The 21549-nt window shown below is 40.9% G+C and overlaps 1 protein-coding gene across 2 annotated transcripts; it reads right to left on the bottom strand.

The window, feature by feature from the left end:
- Positions 1-1028: 1028 nt before the first annotated feature.
- On the bottom strand, positions 1029-16873 carry def8 (differentially expressed in FDCP 8 homolog). Of its 2 annotated transcripts, none has more exons than XM_034196847.1 (12): positions 16717-16873; positions 15490-15612; positions 10551-10645; positions 10294-10443; positions 9168-9309; positions 8556-8720; positions 8090-8217; positions 7612-7725; positions 7398-7478; positions 2997-3137; positions 2649-2758; positions 1029-2335 (listed from the first exon to the last, which is right to left on the bottom strand). In XM_034196847.1, the coding sequence occupies exons 2-12, from the start codon at positions 15596-15598 to the stop codon at positions 2242-2244; spliced, it is 1329 nt and encodes a 442-aa protein (XP_034052738.1). In that variant the 5' UTR covers positions 15599-15612; positions 16717-16873; the 3' UTR covers positions 1029-2241. The 2 variants fall into 2 exon arrangements, with proteins under 2 accessions (XP_034052738.1, XP_034052739.1); XM_034196848.1 differs by having other exon boundaries at positions 10551-10642.
- Between the last annotated feature and the right edge of the window lie 4676 nt (positions 16874-21549).

Here is a 21549-nt window from a genome sequence, read left to right as displayed (position 1 = left end):
AGTTACAAAATAACTGGTCGTGGTTTCACATGTGGGACTTGTTTGATAATCATTTAAATCCGAAAGACATATCTTTCTTTTACCACTATGGGTTCAAATCATGACTGGATAATGGTTAGAAATTCAAGCTAAAAACAATAAATTAAAATCATTAGTATCTGTATCACAAAGCCTTGGAGTTTGACTGGTTCACTGAGTTCATTCTGTACATGTATGTACCAGTCTATGGTATGTACACTTATGCATTGATATGTTTGCGACCAGACTTCCTGTTTATGATGGTGTAATAAGGGAATTTACATATAATATAACTATAATATTGTATTTTGAATTCTAATATCGCAGATATTGGATCTGAATAAGGGTTCTTATTAGATTATTTACAGCACAGGACATACTGTATTTTGCATAATCACTGGCAGAATTCCAAGTCCTCGACCACTGTCAATGCACCATATGTTTTCACAAGTGGAGCCAAAAGAGGCGTGGACGCTCCCCCTTTTGGACTTTATACTTTATAAGCAGTGGTTGGATGTACATACTCAAATAGGCTATTATAGTTTAACCTTTAATACATACGTTCAAATTGTACACATATAACAGATCTAAATAAACGTGTCAAAGCATTACTAACTATTGCTTTGTTACAGCATGGGCACATCTTGCATTTTGGGGCCAGTGTTGTTGTCAACTGTTGAATAACGCATTGTACCATCATTTAACATAATACATACATTGGGGATGGATTTAGAGCATACCAGGCAGAAGAGCAGGGGGTCAGGGGGCCAGAGAGCCTTTGAGGCAGTATTAAAAGAGGTATCAACATTAGTTTTTTTTTAAAGTCAAATGGCTTAGTCAAGAGAAGGCAAGACTCAGTGACTGTTTAGGCCTGATCATAAATGTAATTTTCTTAGAATTTTGATTTAAAAGTTTAAAGGTTTTACACACGTTAAAATGAGGTCCAGTTATTATCATTTGTCCACGAACAGATGACAGTTGAACTGGAGTTAAGCACAAAACTGCAGTTGTAATGCATCCATTACTTTATTCATGCACTACTCGACATGTTATACAACAGGGCATGGGTATTCCCAACTCCATTAGTTTAAAAAAAAAAATACAGTACATCATGCTGAAAGATAACACAGCCATCATTAATTATTTTTAAACAAATATTTGAGGTCAACAATTACACATTATCAAAGTTGTCACGTAACATCTTTGACATCCCTGGACAACATGTGCTATAGGTCATTTAAGACTGAAACCATTAACATGATGGTAAATGTAATAAGACGTTTGGATAACAGCTGTATGTAACCTGACTATCTTAGGCACACAATGTTCATTAGTATTCACAACCATGTGCTACTCACTGCACTAAACTGAACAGATCAAACGCATAACAAACCATCTGAAATGAGTTCACAGTTTTGAATAAAGGAAAGCACATTTAACTTCCATATTATTATTATTTTTTGTAGCTCTACAATTCTTATTACAAGAAAACATATACTGGTGATGCATGCTGTGCTAATATACCTGTTGCCAATATCTGAATATGATCACATAGTCAATCTATTTATTGGATTTATTATTGTAAACTAATTGTGCACTTTAAGTTGTTCATAACAAACTGCTGCTTGGAAATGATAGCTTAGAAGGTAACTCTCCTAAATTACAATAGCCTGTTCACAAAATTGTGGTATAAAACAAAAACTGGAAGCTAAAGCGAAAGTTCCGGTTAATATTACTAATGTTAATTAGTCTTTTAAAGCTAGTTATTATCCATTTATCATATATGGCAACCTTAAAGTTTATTATTCAGCGATGTTGGCAGTTTAGGTTAATGAAGTCGAGGATTGTAATGGTTAATATACAACAACTCCTGCATGCATAATCACCCATGTTGATGTGGCTTTTCTCTATATTTTATACATTTATACAAGCAGACGCACAAAATAACTCACTCACACAAACACATACACAGTGTTCAGTACATCCAGTTTCAGTATGAATCAAAAAGTTGGATAAAAATATATATATATATATTCATTTCCAGATGGGTTTCTAAGTACCCTGCTTCATGTTTAGTGCACAGGAAGATATAGACACTACAATATTAACATACGCACAAAACAAACCAGGACAAGGACGAAAAGCTAGTCTTCTGTTGATTGGGTAGAGCACAACACGAGGCAAAGTGCAACATCCAGAAACATCAGGCGGTCCTCTCCAGAGTTATGCATCCTTCACATCTGGCACCTCGTCCTGCTTGCGGTCAGTCATTCGGGCACATCGCGGACAAGTTGTGGAGTTGTCATAGTAACAATCTCTAAAGAGACAAACACCAACAATGTTGTTACATAATATGTCAAATGGATTGTGTCCATTAGGGTAATGAGTTTACCTTCTTATTATCTGATACGATCTGCATTTAAATCATGACATGATGATCTGATTTGTCAGATCTGAACTAGATAAGCTCAATAACTGGACATCTTTAGGGTTACTAGTACTGCAGCTCCACTGAAAACAAGGGGACATTCACTTTTATAGCTTCAACATTTTGTTTCCGTTATGGCAATGCTGCGTTTTAAACTCCTCGTTTGCAGTATTTTCAGTCTGATTGGCTGGTGGTGACTAACCTGTGGAAGACAGCAGAGCAGTCGTAGCAGACGGAGGTGTGACTGTCAAACGGGAACAGTATGTCTCCTTCCTTACACAGCTCACACACAAATCCTTTGGCTTGACAGCGCTACACACACAGACACACACACAACAAATTGGAAAGACATTTAGAGTTTCAGGGAGGCTTAATTTTCTCTCTCTTTTAGCGAACAATGCTCAATCATTTCGCAAATAGCTGTAAATATGAAAAGTATTTGCTAATTGCGTTTTAGAAGTTACTACAAGATAAAGTTGAGAGAGATTCCCACAGAGGAAATGTGTGTCCTTTCAGAGCCAGATCATGTTCTCTGTGTGTATCCGCTCACCTCACAGTCTAGTTTGATGTGCTTAGCAAATGTGGTGTGGATCTCTGTGAGGGAACAGCTGAGTCTGCCACTGGAGATATCAATCAAATCCTGAAGTGAGTACATGTCGTCGTTCTCCACAAAGTGCTGACGATCTTGAAGCTGGGGAACACAAAGATAGAATAAAATACTAATATGTTTTTTTTGTCTGTTGTAAAGCCTTTTTAAATCACAGAAAAATGAATGCAAAAGCTCTGAAATATCAGAAGGAAAAATAATGGAGAAATATTTGAGCTGATGCTGAACCAAGTCACGTTTACAGTATTTTCATGGACTAATAATATCACATTCACTGCCTCAAATGTACTGTACAACGGTAACTTTTTCTGACACAGCCCGGCTCTCCCCTTCCACCACATGGTGGTGCTCTTGTTACAGTATATAACCTATTGGTCACATAGCATCATATCATGCAACTGTATCTGATGCTTTAGCTCAGAATAAGAATCAGAATCAGTGCTGGAATTGGGCCGGTACTCACCGGTACGCAGTACCGGCACTTCTGGTTCTGACCCATGGAGTACCGGCACTTCTTGCTCAGTACCGGCATGCTGGCGGTACTCCGGTACTCATGCACCGTGCCAGTACTCAACACTCTCCCGCCGTTCTTATTATACATCCATATATATATATATATATACAGCCGCCCGGTACTCAGTAGATGCGTCATGAGGTGCCGAACGGACATTCTCATCGCTCTAACCGCTGGAGTTTCACAGCGGCTGTCAGCTGTTTACTCCTGTCATTCAAACAGAACGTGCTGGAGAGGGGGCGGGGCTTATCTTCTCCATGTAAATACTGTGGTGGAAACGACTATGTCAAAATTAACCTATTTGACCGTGATTTAATAGTAATACACGTTTCAAAATAATAATAATAATAATAATAATGCCGAAGTAACAACATACTGAAAACTGTTAGTAAAACCATGTTTTAATGCTTTACAATTTACATACCTAGATGCACGTGTGTTGTGTTTATGCAGTGCAACTCCCACCCAGTGGGTGGCTATGTAGAGTGATAGAACAGAGCAGGCACGCCCCCGAGAGAAGGAAAGCAAGTCACGTCACAAATTAGCATTTCTAAAATGTTAGCGTGGATTAATAAAAGTGCAAAAAGACAGCGGTTGTCGCCGGAAGAAACTTCAAATACAGAGAATGCTGTGCCTGTGTTGGAAATTGTGTCTGATGGGGAGCTTTCTTTGGTTGATCCTCCTGCTCCAAGTTCTAGTGCATTAGCATTAGCACTAGCTCCGCCGCCTCCTCCAGAGCCTCTAACGTTAGCTGCTGCTGGCGCAACTGCCACCACCAACACCGGGCAAAGCGATGCACCTGACTGCTGGACAACGGACCAGGTGCAATATTTTTGCAAGACCAATGCATGGCTCCTTCTTAAAGATAAGAAGCTAGGATGTCGGATATGCAGAGATGTCAAATCTTTGGGAATACACACTGGACAAGGACTGAAACTGTCAACTGAATGGGGTGAGTGTGCAGTGTCTCATTTCGGTGTTGACAAGGGCAAACAACAAGCTAGCCTGAGAAAAAAAATCAAAGAAACATAAAGAATCACAAGCCCATGTAAAAGCTGCTGACATCCTTACATCTGCTTCACGTGAAACTATTCAACATCAAGTGCAGTCTATGCATAAATCTGAATTAGACACCACTATCAGAGTTTTTCGAACGGCATATAAAATTGGCAAACATAGCCGGCCATTCACAGACATGCCAATTGATTTGAATGTACAGAAACTGAATGGGCTGAACGTGGGCAGGGTTTTGCACTCCAATAAAACCTGTGGCGAAATCATCGACCACATAGCTCATGAACTGAAGAAAAAATGGCAAAAGACATTACAGAAAACCAAAGAAAACTCTGTGTTTTGGTCGATGAATCTACCACTATTAGTGGTAAAACGGTGCTTGTTGTGTGTCTACGCTCAGCATTAGCTGATGCTGAGCCCGAAACGTTTTTTTGGGAGCTGATCGAGTTGGATGGAACAACGCTGATGACATCACAAAGGCGTTAATGGAGTGTCTTGGAAGAGATTTTAACGAGGACTTTTTAGGTCAGTGTTTCGTTTCTTTTGCATGTGATGGGGCTTCAGTCATGCTAGGGAAGAGAACAGGCGTTGCTACCCAGTTGTGTAGTAAATTCCCAAGCCTGTTTGTGTGGCACTGCTCCAATCATCGTCTAGAGCTGGCAGTTGGGGATGTGGTCAAGGAGGTCTCAGGGCTCAATCATTTCCAGATCTTTTTTGACAAACTCTATTCCTTTTTCCATGCCTCCCCCAAAAATCAGAGGCAGTTAGCGCAGTGTGCGCAAGCAGTCGGACAGCGTCTCCTGGTGATAGGGCGTGTTTTGTCCATCCGCTGGGTGGCTTCAAGTGAAAGGAGCGTCAGAGCAGTCTGGGAAAACTACCGAGTGCTTCATGATCACTTCACAAATGCTGCAAACGACAGGAGCAGGGATTCCAGAGACAGAGCAAAGTACAAGGGCCTGGATGATGTGCTCACATCTGCAACGTTTGTCAGCAATCTGGGACTGATGTACGATGCGCTCACAGAGCTCAGCGACCTCTCTCGGCAACTCCAAAAAAGAGAGATGACACTGCCTACAGCAGATAGGCTCTTAACTCGAGAAATACGAGTTTTTGAATCCATGGTCACCATGCCTGGCCCACACATGACTACAGTTCATACAGCTCTAGCTGAGAAGTCCTTCAAGGGTGTTGCCCTGCGTGAGAATGGCAGGCTTGTACAGATTCATGCAGGTCAGTTTTTCCGCAGTATGGTAGAGAATCTGAGACACAGAATGACTTCCACAACCTCCTCTCATGTCAGCACAAGATAAATCCCATTACATGGCCGGGAGGCCCGGGACAATCAGCTAATCCAGGACATGAAAGTTATCCATCCTGGAAGTTGGCCTGAAGAGGAGTTAGACGTACAGTATGGGGACGTAGAGGTGCTACGTTTGTGCGAAGTGCTGAAAGTGGACAGAAGAGAGACTGTTCAGGGCTTTCGCGAATACAAGGAAACCAGGGCATCCCGTACACCTGCTGCCATGGAGCCTCTACTGAAAGCAGTCCGAACCATCGCTGTCTCCACTAGTGAGTGTGAGCGGGCATTCAGCTGCATGAACGATATCCTTACTGCAAAAAGGAATGCTCTCTCTGTCAGCCGACTGTCCAGCCTGGTTTTCATTAAATGTAATGGACCATCACTAGGACAGTTCAATCCGGAACAGTATGTGAGGTCCTGGCTGGCAAAGGGAAGGAGAAGTGCTGATGAAAGAGCCTGTCCAGCTCCAGCCCCTGATACTGATGTCCCCAAGGCCTTCTGGAGCCTTTTCTAACAATGTGAAGTATATTGCAAAGCAGCTCACCCAGTGAGAAGACTTTTGGCATAATGTGCCGATTTGTACAGATCCTGGAGATAGAAGGACTTCAGACCAACCAGGGAGTTATCTGATCAGCTTGGGGTTCAATGTAACTCTTTACCATGGCTCAGACTTTGTTACTTGCAGTTACAGTTTCTCATTTTAGATTGTGCAAATTTTGCATTTGTTTTTACATGTTCTTTGTTCATGCTCTTTATCATTTTTCTGAGTTGGAAAGTTAGATTGCATCATAGTTTACTTTATACATATTTGTATTCTTCAGTGGTGAAGTATATTGCAAAGCAGCTCAGCCATGTGAGAAGACTTTTGGCACTTTTTCGTTTTTCGTTTTCTGAGTTGGAAAGTTAGATTGCATTCAAAATGTACAGAAATACTTAATTTTGTTAAAGCTTTTTATAAAAAATGCTTCTGACCAGAGCTTTGTTTCCTTGTCATTAATGTTGAACACCACCAGAGGGGCTCTCACCTGAAAGGTCTCTGCTTCATGTGTCTTCAGCAGAAGATCTAGACTTTGATTGCTATATTTTCAGTTAATATTGACCTTACTGAGCTTTAGCCATATCCGCTGCCTATCATAAAAAATGTTAAGTACAGTGAACCTTTCTAAAATATACAGTAGTAAAGAGACAAACCCACCAGCATTATAGTAGCCAAATTCTTGTGTGTGGGCTGTATATATAAAATTGACTTGAAAAAGTTGCTGATTTTAGAGTACTGGCACCTTTTTCATTCCAATTCAAGCACTGATCAGAATACCTTTATTCCTCCCACAGAGGGGACATTTGCATTTGTTACAGCAGGAGAAGTGCCAAATACAGCTTAATATTACCCAAAAAGCATGCATACAAAATATATTAAGATAAAAACTGTTAAATTAAAAAGAAAAATTACACAATTTACAAAGTACACATCCACAGCTGCACCATGCAAATTCAAATTCAGTCAATACATAATTACCTGTAGCAATAGTCGAGCCTCCATGGCCTCCTTACAGGTAATAAAATAGGGTTTCATCAACAGAATATCTTGACGGAGCTTCTGTAAAGGAAACACACACACACACGACAGAATTGCAGTTGTTAAATAGGAATATGTGAAAGATATTTTTTAAGATTTATTTTTCATTTACAATGAGAACATCTACAAATTCCAAAGCAGTGGAGCTACCCACCCTGATCTCAACCAGTTCCTCCACGAAGTTGAATAGCAGCGGGTTGATTTCTTTCAGCCTCAGCACAGGACGTGAGATCATCAGAGCAAGGTAACGCATTGAGGAGCGACAAACCTGAAACAGAGACGCACACTGTCAGAATATGCAGACATGGACATGCTGATACACCTCTCAGACCCATACAGTGATGTGGGTTAAACCTGTATCTGACTAAGATGTGCAACCCTCCTCCTGACTGGGTTTAACAGGAAAGTGCTGACTGGTAGGTATTTCTATTATGTAAGATGATGTTATTGATGTTCAAACGACATCAAGCTGACTACCCTGAATAATTATCTTCCCTGTGATGTCCTGAAGTAAAATTGGTGGAGTGCGCCCTTAAGTTTGTTTGATGCTTCTGTAATGCAATTATGTGTAATTCTGGGATTAGCAATAACATTTATGGGTACAGTTGCACATTCGAGTCTTGTGTTTTTACCTTGCGTGGGTCAAACTCCCAGTTGTGTATGACACGAGCTGGGACCACGGCGGAGTCGTTCCAGTGGCATGTGCTGCAGTAATACTGGCCTGTGTAGTCGCACTGCCTGGCTTCAGTGGGCACGCCCCCCTAAACGTTAATATAGCACAGTACGTTAAAACTATGACACAAAAGAAAGCAGGATGTCATTTAATACAGTTTCAAATCATGATCAAATGCATTGTATTTAGATGTGCAGAAGAGGATAAAGGTTACCTGTAATGTACCTGTAATGTGTAAAATAGTCATTTGTTATGTGTTTGTAATTTATAGTCATGCTTTTCTGGATGGCTTAAAATAAACCTTTATTTATAACTATGTGCACATGCCAAGCAAACTTGAGTTCAAACAGCCGAAGACGTATTGCTTTTGGTTCCTTTGTTCCCCTTCTTTTTTTGTTTGCATAACACAGTCGATTTGCACTCACTCAGTGAAATAGGTGTACGACATTCTGCACAGCGGTAGTCCTGTCGGTCCAGTCCGATCTCCGGGCAGATGCTGAGCTCGTACTCCGACTGGTGGCTGACTTTTACCCTGACACAGGGCTTGGTGATCAAGTTCATACACTTACTATGGCAACGATAATAGCAACCTGAAACAAGAAAAGGCAACGACATTACCACTTTACCCAATGGGTTGGGTGTGAATCGCTGCTTAACATATTTAAGTCCAACATTCAAGAAATATATTCAGAGAAGAATTAAAAGTTAACCTTAAAATTTAAAATACATCAATATGTATTGAAACTGAAAAAAACAACCCAATTCCTATTAGGAATCTGGGTTAAAGGACAGTCAGTTAAACAAATGTTCCCCTTCTCTGATTGGTTCAGAAATGTAAACATGAAGCATGCATGCGTAGCTTTGAGACAACAAACGAGACAGTGGGATTGTGGATGGATGTGTCATGAAGTCCAAATTGAAAGCCTGTGCATGAGTTTTGAATTGTTTGCACTATTGGAAGTTTTAAAGTTTGGTACTACTACTAAAACATCTCTACAGTGTTATATCAAGCTGATGCACTGCCTAGCGTGTCTAACCTGTGCAGGTGTACCACGTCTGGATAAGGCCCCAGATGATGGCGCCACACTTGTCGCAGGTCTGCTTCACACTTTTGCTCTTTTCCTTGGAAAAGCGGTGCTCCAAAAGGACTCTCAGATTCGGTTCATCCTCCTCTGGGTCCTTTTAAAAGGACAAAGTGAAAAACAGAATGTACCACTAACATGGCAGTAACACAGTTTATGTGTAGATGAAGATGAGAGAGAATACAAAAATGCAATATCCATATTAATTTTTTCATAGTCCCTATATGACCCTTCCTGAACACAGACAGATGTCTACTCTCAAGGAAAAACAACTTAATGTAATTAAACATGGCTGACAACCAAGTGACGCTCAGGGAAAATCTCCCAAAATGTACAGTACTGTACTGTACATGACATTCAGCTGCTTCACATGATAGGGTTCAAATGCCACAGTATAAATACCCTTCATCAAAGATCATGCAGATGCTAACTAACAAGTTGAGTGGTTGACCTAAAATAGGGTGAGTGACAACATTCAGTCCAATTCACTAAATGAAACCCTTTATTCTGTAAGATCATTACATTTCCCTTTACTTTGAAACTGGACTGATAACTGATTAATGTATTGATTTGTTTTGTAGTGAGAGATCTGCAAAAAAATAGATTGCAAGTAATACAGTTTTTTCTCATTTTAAAGAACATAAACTGTGCCTATGAAATTTGAGGAGTTCTGCAGGAAATAAGAGATCTCCACAAACGTGTTTATTATTATCAGTCTCCAAAGTTTGCTCTCATTTATCTTGTACAGGGTGGCGGCTAAAAGAGCAAAGCTGACACTGAGGAAAGCCTTTATTTGTTCAATAGGATTTCTTATGAGCCTCCCGACATGAGACTCACGTCCACCAACGACCATCATGTATGTAAATAATAATTGCACCCATTAGATTATTCTTTACCCCAATATTTGATGTTTTCCACAGAAAGGAAGCCATGTTTCTCCACAAATGTGGGTACAGCTGTGCATTTAAAATAATCAGAAACATGCATATGAAATTGGTCACTTTAAAGTGACAAATTGTCCGTCCGAACCATTATTAAAAACAACAGTTATCCCCAGCTCTATTCACTCCTCAGCTCCTACCTTAAGTTCCTGCAGTTTGAGACGGAGGTGGATCAGTTTCACCACAGTGTCCTTTTGTCTCTCTGAGTGTTCTGGCAGCTCCAAGATCAGCTTTTTACACTCCTCTATGGCCATTTTAAGCTTCTCAATGTCGGATGCAATAAACGAACCCTGAAACAGGTGAACAATTGAACATTAATTGAGAGCATTAAAACCAATAGATCTGTATGTAGGTTTCTTTAAATCAGATTTTTTGGAGTTGACTATTCCTTTCTTACCATGGGCCTTGAGAAGTGGTCCTCAGCTAGACCGAGGTCCATGGTCCGGTCTGAACTGTGGGTTCTGGTCCCAGAGAACAGCTCAGGTCTTGCTTCTTAAAAAAGGCAACATGGCATAAAGCACTGTTCTTCTTGTAGGGATACAAATGCACTCAGTCACACAAGCTAATTTCGCACACATGACTGTGGCCACTCAAGACAATCCCTACACTCTGACTCAGCTCTCAGGAAGTCTAGAAGGACAAACAGTTCAAAATGCATAACTGAAGGAATCCTTTACAACAATCTCTTATCAGTTTGGAAAATGTGTAACTAAGCCAGGAGAAAAGACAGACTCCTGAGTCATTAAAACAGCTACTTAACTACCTGAATGAACCTTGAAGTGCTTTTAACTTTTGCGTCCAAATGTTTATAATCAATCTGTTCTGGGAAATATCATCGTTTTGTGAAGATTACTTGCAAAAATAATCTTCAAGATGCAAAGAGTGCTTTCTAAACTAGATGTGAGCTTGTGCTTTCTAGTGTATGTGACCACATTAGAGCTGCATAAATAGATGTTATTGATTTGGCCACTTGGGAGCAGCAGAACAAGCTGTAACATAACATCTGACTTGTTTCCTTGTTATTGAGCAAAAAGGGACATGGGTGTGGGGTGGGGGGGTGGGGGGGGGGGGTGAAGAAGCCAACATAGTCACACTATCTTGCGCTTCAAATTATGAATCAAATCTCAACTGAGTGTGTAACATTATACATATTAAACTCAGCAAGCAATGAAAGAATGCCAGCTACAGTTTTTTTCATAACTTTTTTCCCCCACACATGACTGGTCACACACACACTCACACACACATCCAGCAGACAGGAGGAACATTCTGCTGTATATTGAGTCATTTCAATGAATGCAATTCAAACAGAATGTGGAATCAGAGGATTCATTCTAATAACAAATTAACAAAACACTGAATCATGTGCATTTTAAAAGGAAAGTGTCATTTGTACAATGTATTATGACCCATAGAATAACCTTGCCACAAAACTACCTCAATACAGTTGTTGTTGTTGTTGTTGTTGTTGTACGAAATGTGTTGATTGTTACTTGTAGTGTTGTCCTGAACTAAAAGGGTTGTAATAAGTTAGTACTTTAAGCCCCCATTTATTTTAGAGTTAGACTTAGTAAAAAATAAAGGTTGATCATCCTCCCCTATTTAAAATTACATTTTTAAAAGATACATTTTTTACAGGTTTTACATTTAACTTAAAATCAAATGAAACCAGAACACCCTAATCATTCGATATATAATATTCCAAAATGTCAACCAGTCTAATTTTTATTTTAAAAAAAAGGTAGACAACAGCAGACAACAGATGATGTTTTTACCTGCATACGCCTCACAAAAAAACATGCTCAGTGAATCCTGCTTCTCCGTGCCAGACAACAGAAACATACATATGCCACGAGTCAATTCTCTTAGTGTGTCAGGCTTGTCTGTCCAAGTTATTGTAATTGAAGAAAAAGTTTGTATATCCAAAATCCTAAAAATACAGGAAGTGTTCAGAATGTACTGCTTACACTTGTGCTTTTCATTTCCTCTGGTTAGCTCAACCTTCCAATACATAAGCTTAGAGATACTAACACAAATCCAGCATTTGTTTTCTTTATGTTAGGATCTTCTCCAAACTAGATTAAATAGTTTAATTTCTGTAAATATATTAGGGAAACAATTAGTCAACAGCATCACAAGGGAGTCACTGCCCCATACAGTTAGTGAGCCATAGGGATGATATGTAAGCAAATAATAAGGGAGCTTTACCACATCTGAAAGTGACCTTTAGAAAAGTAAAAACCATGATCTCAGAAAACACCTCCTACGGCAGCACACATTTCCTTATGACAGGCCTCAGGCAAGGAACATGTGTTATTTTTCAAAACAATTGCTAATAGAGAAGTAGGACTAATCCGAATCTTTTCACAGTCTGCAACACCAGCATAACAGAAGATTGTAATGATAGCTGGATGTCTGGCAAAGTAGATTAAATACTTCCTAGACAAGGTCAAATGTGCATCATAACGACAGAAGCTGGAAGGAATTCATTTCTCATCCTCACAATTGTATCTGCTGCACACACGTTCTGGGATTTTCCCGCGATACATCAGAAAGTGAAACAAGGGTTCGACAGAGTTGTTTTGTGCTTAAAGGGTCCATGTCATGCTTTTCTGGTTGTCACACGTCCCCTTGTGTGTTATGAAGGTTTGTATGCATGTAAACGGTCTGCAAAGTCACAAACCCTCAAAGTACACCCTGTAGCGAGTAAAACTCTAACACAGAAAATACCTGTCTATGCTGCCCCAGAACGCCTCGTTGGAGATGTATCTTTTTCCATTGTTTGCTTCCTGGCTTCTGTGATGTGTGAACACCCAAATCAACAACAAATGACCAGATTGGCCCAAATGGACCAATCCGCGGAGCACCTCACACACCAGGATCCCTTGGCTAACTAACAGGGAGTCCCAATTGACTTGCATAGAGCTCCCTGAACACTGGTAATTAGGGATGCTCCGATCGATCGGTCACCGATCGAGATCGGCCGATACTCACTCTCTACCGATCGATCGGTGCTCTCTAAACATGCAGATCACGAGAGCCGATCGCATGACGTAAAATACATAACACTTTTCTCTGTGTGCGGCAAAACAAGCTCGCCAAAATGGCTTCACCGGTCTGGCATTATTTTAAGGTGTCCGAAAAAGACGGTAAAATAGTGGTATGCAACGTGAGTGAAGCAGAAATCCTGCAGCTCCGCCCGCTGTGACGGACCGGTGAGCGGAGCGAAACACACAAGAGTTAGACCTAACACACTTAGCTATTTTATCTACCTGTGGAACAAGCTAAACTAGTTATTATAAATATATTTATTCTTCACTGTCGGGTCACTCATTACTGGATCAATGAGCTGCATGAGATACTGACGGGCTGTCAGGAGAGAGAGAGAGAGAGGGGGAGAGAGGAACAGAGAGCACTTCCGCTCATTTCTCCCGTGTTATTCTCCAAAGTGAATGTAAACTTGAATAATGTACATCATTTGAATGTAATAATTAAGTTGATTGTTGTTTGTGGAAGCTCCAGTGAATGAGCCCCATTAACTGAGTTTAAACATCACTTTAAATGGAAGATTTAAAGTGATGTTTAAATCTTCCATTTAGGTCCCGCCCACTCGATCGGATCGGCCGATACTGATTCCGGCGATCGGCCCCGAAATTGGCGATCGGAGCATCCCTACTGGTAATAGACGAGTTGGGATCACAGAGAAATGCTCTCCGCAGACCCATGCTCACAGCGTTCCAAACCTTTTTCTTACTCAATATCAAGCCACACTTATTGTTTTTACTTCGGCTGTGAGTGTTTGTGTGTGCTCAGGATGAGTTTCGCTGTGTCTCTCTGTATCGCCAACCCGGAAACCTGTCCGCTCCTCGCAGCAGCGAGCCTCGCAATGTCCCGACCAATCAGAGCACACTGGGCTCACAGGGAGGGGGGGGGCAGGAGCTCCAACAATCCGTTTAGGACAGAGAGTGAATACCTGGTGAATACACATACTATACAGAGATGCTGTATGAGAAACCAATGTGATTTTGGAAAATTGCACAATTTAAATCTATTCTAGTAGACCTCAACAATGGAAATATGATCCGTAGAAATGGACATGACATGGGACCTTTAAGTCTTACGTAGTCTTACGCATGTGTTCTGGCAGATCCCAACAGTGAAATTGATATGACTGTAGAGGAAACTTCTGTGTAGCATGCAGTGGAGTCACCGACTCAGGAAGGAGACACGGGAAGAGTCGGAGCTTTGATGTCAAACCACTGTGATTTATTTGGAGTTGGTACCAGAGTATTCACATCACAAATCCAAGAGTCAGAGATTCTGACTCCACGGTAGAGTTGCCACGTCAATTCTGGAGAGCCTCTCTCTTGCCAGCCCATCTAACTGGTTTCGCAGAGAGTAAACAACATATTTGAGGAGATAGCCTAAACAGTGTGGGAACACAGAGCTACTTGCCTCGGACACTTATGACCTCGAAGATTTCACCTTGGAGTCCACAAATACAGAGAAGGAAGTGTCCCAGTGTACCCACAACACAGACCATCTGTATCCCAGTATTGACCGGTCACAGAATGGGAACAATAACATTATTGGCTAAGCCGCCTGTGTCCTTAAAGAAGGTAAACAGACATCGAGGTTTGTCCTGTATGTTACTAATTGGCGTCTTATGATAATTATTTCCACAACAATGACATGTTTCTGTCTACATGTTATCTTTTATGAGGTCTTTGTGAGCACTAGAGAATAAATGAGACCCATGAGGTGTGGTGAAGTGCAGTGTGAGTTGCTGTCAGCCACCGTAATAAACGTTGTTATGTTTAAAGTAGCACTACTTGATAAATAATAATAATAATAATCCTTATATTTATTATAGCGCTTTATCAATGACTCTCAAAGCGCTTTACAAATACACATTACACATACAGATCATACATGTAATGGTCATCTACTGTGGACAATACCCACAGGAGCAAATTCGGGTGAAGTGTCTTGCCCAAGGACACAACGGCCTGACGCAGTGGGGCGGGAGCGGGTTTCGAACTGAAGTTCCCCAACGCCCCCTTGATCTGATGATCAAACGCACAGACCACTGCGCCACCCGTCCCCGAGGTGCATGACAAGTGCATGACAAGTCACCAAAACTGTTCAATTAATAATCCATATGATTTTAAGGTTAACAAATCTTGGTTCATTAGTAATTAGTAAGTTAAAGAGTCCATGAAAAGCACTTGGACCTAAAGCATCAACCTTTTTTCCTAGAAATGAACTACAGGTGTGAAAGTGACCATAAAGTAATGACATATGATTTGCCTGTGAAGAATTTCCACAAACTTTACCGTGGAGTGGGGGCGTTTTGCCTCCTTGGGGACCATCTTCTTCCTCTCCACGATCAAAGGGATTGAGGCGGGTTTGGCGAAAAAGTGCAAGTCTCTCATCATACTCCATTTCATCGGCTACATCTAAAGAAGAATATAAAACATAACAGTAACAGTGATAAGTTGGTTACTTTCTCTTCTCTTATATTTATGAATTGAAGCAGGAAGCCGGAACCTAATTTGCCGGCACGGCACTTGTTTTGCAGTGTTTTCCCATTCACATCCCAATTATATCGGGCACCTGCTACCTGTTATACTTGTGATTTACACTTTCTGTAAAAACACTGTAAAGAATCATCCGAAACTGAACTTAAATGAGACTCCACAAAGCCACAGAAGAAAGTATACAAATTATTGTGGATGTTTTCCCAGACAGCATCTTCACAGAGCACTCCCTTGATAAGTAAATTCTAAAATATGCTTAAATTGATTAATGTTAATGTCAAGAAGTTATGTTAATGGTCTAGAGCTCTTTTAAAAAAGAGAAAAAAACTCAAATATCATCTTGAACAGCAGACTGCTTTTCATATCTGAAAAAGGAATAAATGCATCTTAAAGAGCTATCAATGTCTTACTGTGTGTTTTTGCCATAAATAAATAAAAACCATGTGTTAACTTTATGTTAGTGTTTGAGGATACGTATCAAAAGCATACAAATTAAAACAACAGCACTCCTTTAAATCAATGTACTGTATGTACAGACCTTTATATATACAGTCTATGGTACAGACCCAATACACAGCACTGTCACTAACTCTGGCAGGCTATAAAGCTAGTTATTTGGAAGTCACTTTTGATATATGCCCAAAAAAAGGCATTCAAATATTTGTTTATGATTCATTGATATTATCGAGGTCAGTGACGGTAAAAGGGATCAGCAGGGGCAATAGGAAAACACATTCTGAAGCCTCGCCTCATCCACTGTAACCAATCAGGGCTGTTGTTGACAGTCCGCTCTCTAACACAGCGGTAACCTTACCATTATTGTTGCGAGCCATAATGCTAAACATGTAGGATGTTAAATATTAATTATAAAAGCTATGCTAATAATATAAAAAGGGCACATCAACAATAGACAGATGTCAACAGACAGCTAACGACAGCTAGCTCACTAGCTTTGGGGAAAAAAAGCATCTGCTGGATGCTAATGTTAGCTTATTAAACGTTCCTGTTTGCTCAATAGCTTACCCCGTTGTCGACACTAGTAATCGTTAAGGACTCGGCAGCAGTAAAATATATTTGATGGTTGACACCAGTGGTTACAATTAACAGTTTTCCCCGTGGTGGGTTGTCTCTTCCATCAGCAACAACACAAGACAAAAGTGTCAAGTCATCCATTGTTTAAAAATCGATTCCCGGTAAGTATTTTCAAAATAAAACCCGTTTGGCACTTAGGAGTCTTGGTACCTTCCAAACAACTTCCTCAAAGATTACAAATCGTCCCATTGAATTGAAAAAGAGGTGTTTCCCAGAACATCTAACAGCCTAATAACTGACTATTAAATTAGATAGTGCACTGATGATAGGAATGGACATTTCATCAAATATTACAATTGACAAGTTGTCGTTTCTGAGTGTCTAACAAGAAGGGGGATTATAGTTGGTCTAAATGCCATGGGAAAGTATGCCTGTATTCAGAGATGTACACGGTTAGACCTGTGTTGTCATTGCACATGACTAAAATCTGTTGTGCAGCAGCTCCTACAGTGGTACATTTAAAATCCATATGCCAATAATCACACATAGCCCTTAATGCTGCAATTACTGTGTAAGTGGCTTTGTGGTTGTCTTGAATATCCATGTCAGATGAAGCCTCATGAGATGAAGCCTTTTGAGAACCAATTGGCTGGAAAGCTTCAAAGCTTCGTAAGGCTTCATCTCGCCATCACTAGTTTAAATGTAGTCTGGAATCGGATCGCTGGGTTGCTAGAAACACAGCTGTCATCAGACTGGCAGGCTGTTACTTGCTCTGCTCAACCCCCCTCCGTTTAAATGGACTCAGTAGCGCCCCCTGCTCCGTGGAGAATAACTCAGGACATTTCTGAGAAAATCCTCAGCACCACAACCACGGCGGTCCTGCCAAAAGTCACGTGATATTTTGTTGTCTGTAGGATTGTTTGTACTCATAGAGAAAAAGGTTTTGTACTTGTAAAACCTATGCTGTATTTGTTTCTGTGTTTGTACTTGTAGAAAATATGTTTGTGTAGCCTACTTGTAAAACTTAAGCTGGATTTGTCTCTGAAACATGATAGGCTATTAGAACAATGTAATGTGTTTGTCTGATAGACACGTTTTTTATTTGCAAAACTGAATGCATTCGTTTGTATATGGTGTTTTGTATTTGCAAACCAGTTTGTTAGTGAATCAAAAGGTATTTGTAAAACTAGTTTAGTTTGTTTGTGGAGTTATGGTAGGAAATTAGCTCCATAGGCGCGCGCTCTCACGCTGAGCCACATCATAGCCTTCATAGAATCCAAATAATGAACTCGGAGGTAACCTCCTGAGGAAGCAACTACCATGAAATTATTATTTCAACAAGGTAACCAAACATGTTTTGCCTAAAAATACCAATGATGAAAATTAAGGATTATTCATTCATTTTGGGTTCATGTTTCATGCTCTTCTTCTGTACAAACCAAAAGTAATTCCAAAAGATACAGGTCATAACATTCTGGTAAAAAAAAAAAAACCTATATCCACCAAACTCAACAACTAAGCAGTGAAGAGTTAAAGAGGAAGGGAAAGTGACTAAAATATCCCCAGAATTAAAAAAAATACATCTAGTGCTAATGCTCGTTAGTAGTTATAATCATCCTGTTTCAATCACATTAGTATGCATGAAAAGTGACATGTGACACGCCCCCAATTACGCAAATGAGCTAAGTCCCGCCTCCCATTGTTCGAGATCCTTTGATGTGAGTGGGTACAATCATGTTAATGAGCTAAGTCCCGCCTCCCTTTGTTCGAGATCCTTTGATGGGTGTTATAACAGGTAGGTGTGAAAAGCCCCCCTGTGTAGTGCCTTTGTTGTCTAATTCTTTGATGTGTTAATTAAGGCAGTCTCTTTGAAGTTATGCTGTCTGGCCCCTGTCCCCTCACACCCTTTGTAGTCTAATCCTTTGATGTGAGGTGTTATAGCAGGTAGGGGTGATATAAGCCTCTGATGTTAATCTAGGTGTTGATTAAGGCAGTCTCTTTGAAGTTATGCTGTCTGGCCCCTGTCCCCTCAGAGTTGACTAATCTAATTAGCCTTTGATGTTTGCCCTTTGATGTGAGGTGTTATAACAGGCAGGTGTGATTTCACACTGGTGTGTTATAAGCCTTTGATGTTAATCTAGGTGTCTCTTTGAAGTTATGCGTGAGACTGTCTAGCCCCCCGCCCCCTCCCAGCCCAGGCCTCTCCCCCTTTTCTCCACCCCTTCCTTTGACTATGACGCCAGCAAATAGTGGGGGGTGGAATCAGATGAAGATAGAAATATGCTCAAACTAAATAAAAAGACAGTCATTTCCACTTACCAAGTCACCTTTTAAAAAAGAAAAATGGCCAAGAGACGCCTCGATATGGGTTTAATCAGCGAGACGCCTGTGACAACTTACCGCCATCCGTCCGGAGCGCCAGTCAAGAAACGAATGCCGCATCTGTGCGGGGTTCAGACGCATACAGCCGAAGATCTGTGCACAAACTTATCTCGTGCCCTCTTTTGGTCATGTGCGCGCGCGTTCATGTGTGTTGGAGGAGGGGCTCTGTGAGGAAGTGGCAGATTTTCCCCCGGTTGTGTACTTTTCAAATACGTAAAGAGGGAGATAATAAAATATCCTATTACCCCCATGATCTTTGTCTTTTTTATAATTACTTCACACAACTATAAGGAAGCCCAATATGAAGTTATGTGAGGGTGTATATGGGTAATATTAGAATTTTGCTGTATCCATAAAAGAGAAGTTTTAAAAAAAAGAAGTGTTTCTGCTCCATTCACTCCATGGCGGCTCCAGCTTTTTACAGAGGGCTCCGCCTCCCACTCAACATAACAAGTCCCGCCCTCCTCACCAGATCATTTAAAAGTAAGGGGGTGGAAATAGATGAAAAAAGAAATACGCTCAAACTAAATAACAAGCCAGTCATTTCCACTCGCCAAGTCACCTTTTCAAAAAAGAAAAATGGCCAAGAGACGCCTCGATATGGGTTTAATCAGCGAGACGCCTGTGACAACTTACCGCCATCCGTCCGGAGCGCCAATCAAGAAACGAATGCAGTATCTGGGCCGGGTTCAGACGCCTCCAGCCGAAGAACTTCATGAAGAATGGACTCTGAAAAATGGCGATGTTTGGGGTTATGTATTCAACTATATGGCGAATGAACTGCATTTCTACAATCTGAAGAATGGAGAAACGTATGGACCCCGTAGTGTTAAAGCGACACTGACCTCAACAGATTGGGCTGTGTTAACTCTGGTGTATTCCAGAGATCTCCACGCAACCACGGTATCGGAAGAAGTAGTGCATCAAGAAACCATAGTGGAACCAGCGGTGTACAAGATATTTGCAAAGAAAAGCAAAGAAACACAGACAGCATGTGAGATCAAAGAAGAGTTTGCACCGCTGCCCCTCAAGGTGGAGGAAGAAGGAGATATTCCACCGCCGCCAGAAGTAAGAAGAGTCCTGACAAGCACCGTCTGGGAAACTAAAAGCGGACCATCGGGGCGATGGTATTACCGCGCAAGCCGTATGGTGACACTGGGGAAGGACCCCTCTGATGATTTTGTTTTGTAGTATTTCAACTCTACATGCGGGGTTTTTCAGACATCCTTGCGGGGGCCTCTGACTGCTTGGCTGAAAATGATTGATGGAAAAGCTACAAAGCTTAAATCCGGTAATGGCTCTACAACACCATCAGCATCCTCTAGTTTAAATGTCTTCACTTTGTTCTTTTTCTTTTCACCTTCCTTCTTTTTGTCTTTTTCGTTTTCCGTCCTATGGTCCCTTTTCTTTTCATTCGCATTCTGCGTTTGCTTTTCATTTTTCTTCTCCTTTTCATTTTTCTTTTTCTTCGTTTTTCTTTACTTTTTCTTTTCTGCTAATTGTCGTTTGCGATCTTGGCGAGTGGTATGAGATATACTGTTTCTATAAAGGTTATCTATAATACCATCTTTTAAAGAAAGATATTCTTCATATGTCATGTTATCATAGTCCTCTTTTGTCCTAAAGACCTTACATGGATATGATATAGAGGAGAGCTCTTCTTCGGGAACATCCTCTCCCCTACTTTGTAACATCCAGTCATTAAGCCCATATCCGTTATCCTGGTGATAATAAGGGGAGGCTACATCAGACTTGGTTTTTCTCAGATCCATGGCTAGTTTTCAACGGTCGTCTTAGTGGGGTCCTTAGTTTTATATGATTTGCTGAGTGGGGTGGGACTTATTGCGTTGAGTGGGAGGAGTCATCTGTAGAAAGTTTTTTTATTTAGTTTGAGCATATTTCTATCTTCATCTGATTCCACCCCCCACTATTTGCTCGCGTCATAGTCAAAGGAAGGGGTGGAGAAAAGGGGGAGAGGCCTGGGCTGGGAGGGGGCGGGGGGCTAGACAGTCTCACGCATAACTTCAAAGAGACACCTAGATTAACATCAAAGGCTTATAACACACCAGTGTGAAATCACACCTGCCTGTTATAACACCTCACATCAAAGGGCAAACATCAAAGGCTAATTAGATTAGTCAACTCTGAGGGGACAGGGGCCAGACAGCATAACTTCAAAGAGACTGGCTTAATCAACACATCAAAGAATTAGACAACAAAGGCACTACACAGGGGGGCTTTTCACACCTACCTGTTATAACACCCATCAAAGGATCTCGAACAAAGGGAGGCGGGACTTAGCTCATTAACATGAATGTACCCACTCACATCAAAGGATCTCGAACAATGGGAGGCGGGACTTAGCTCATTTGCATAATTGGGGGCGTGTCACATGTCACATTTCATGCATACTAATGTGATTGAAACAGGATGATTATAACT

This window comes from Gymnodraco acuticeps, unplaced genomic scaffold (genome assembly GCF_902827175.1).
Source record: "Gymnodraco acuticeps unplaced genomic scaffold, fGymAcu1.1, whole genome shotgun sequence".
Taxonomy (NCBI): Eukaryota; Metazoa; Chordata; class Actinopteri; order Perciformes; family Bathydraconidae; genus Gymnodraco; species Gymnodraco acuticeps.
The sequence above is the reverse complement of the archived record's forward strand: the minus strand, read 5'-3'. Positions and strand labels throughout refer to the sequence as shown.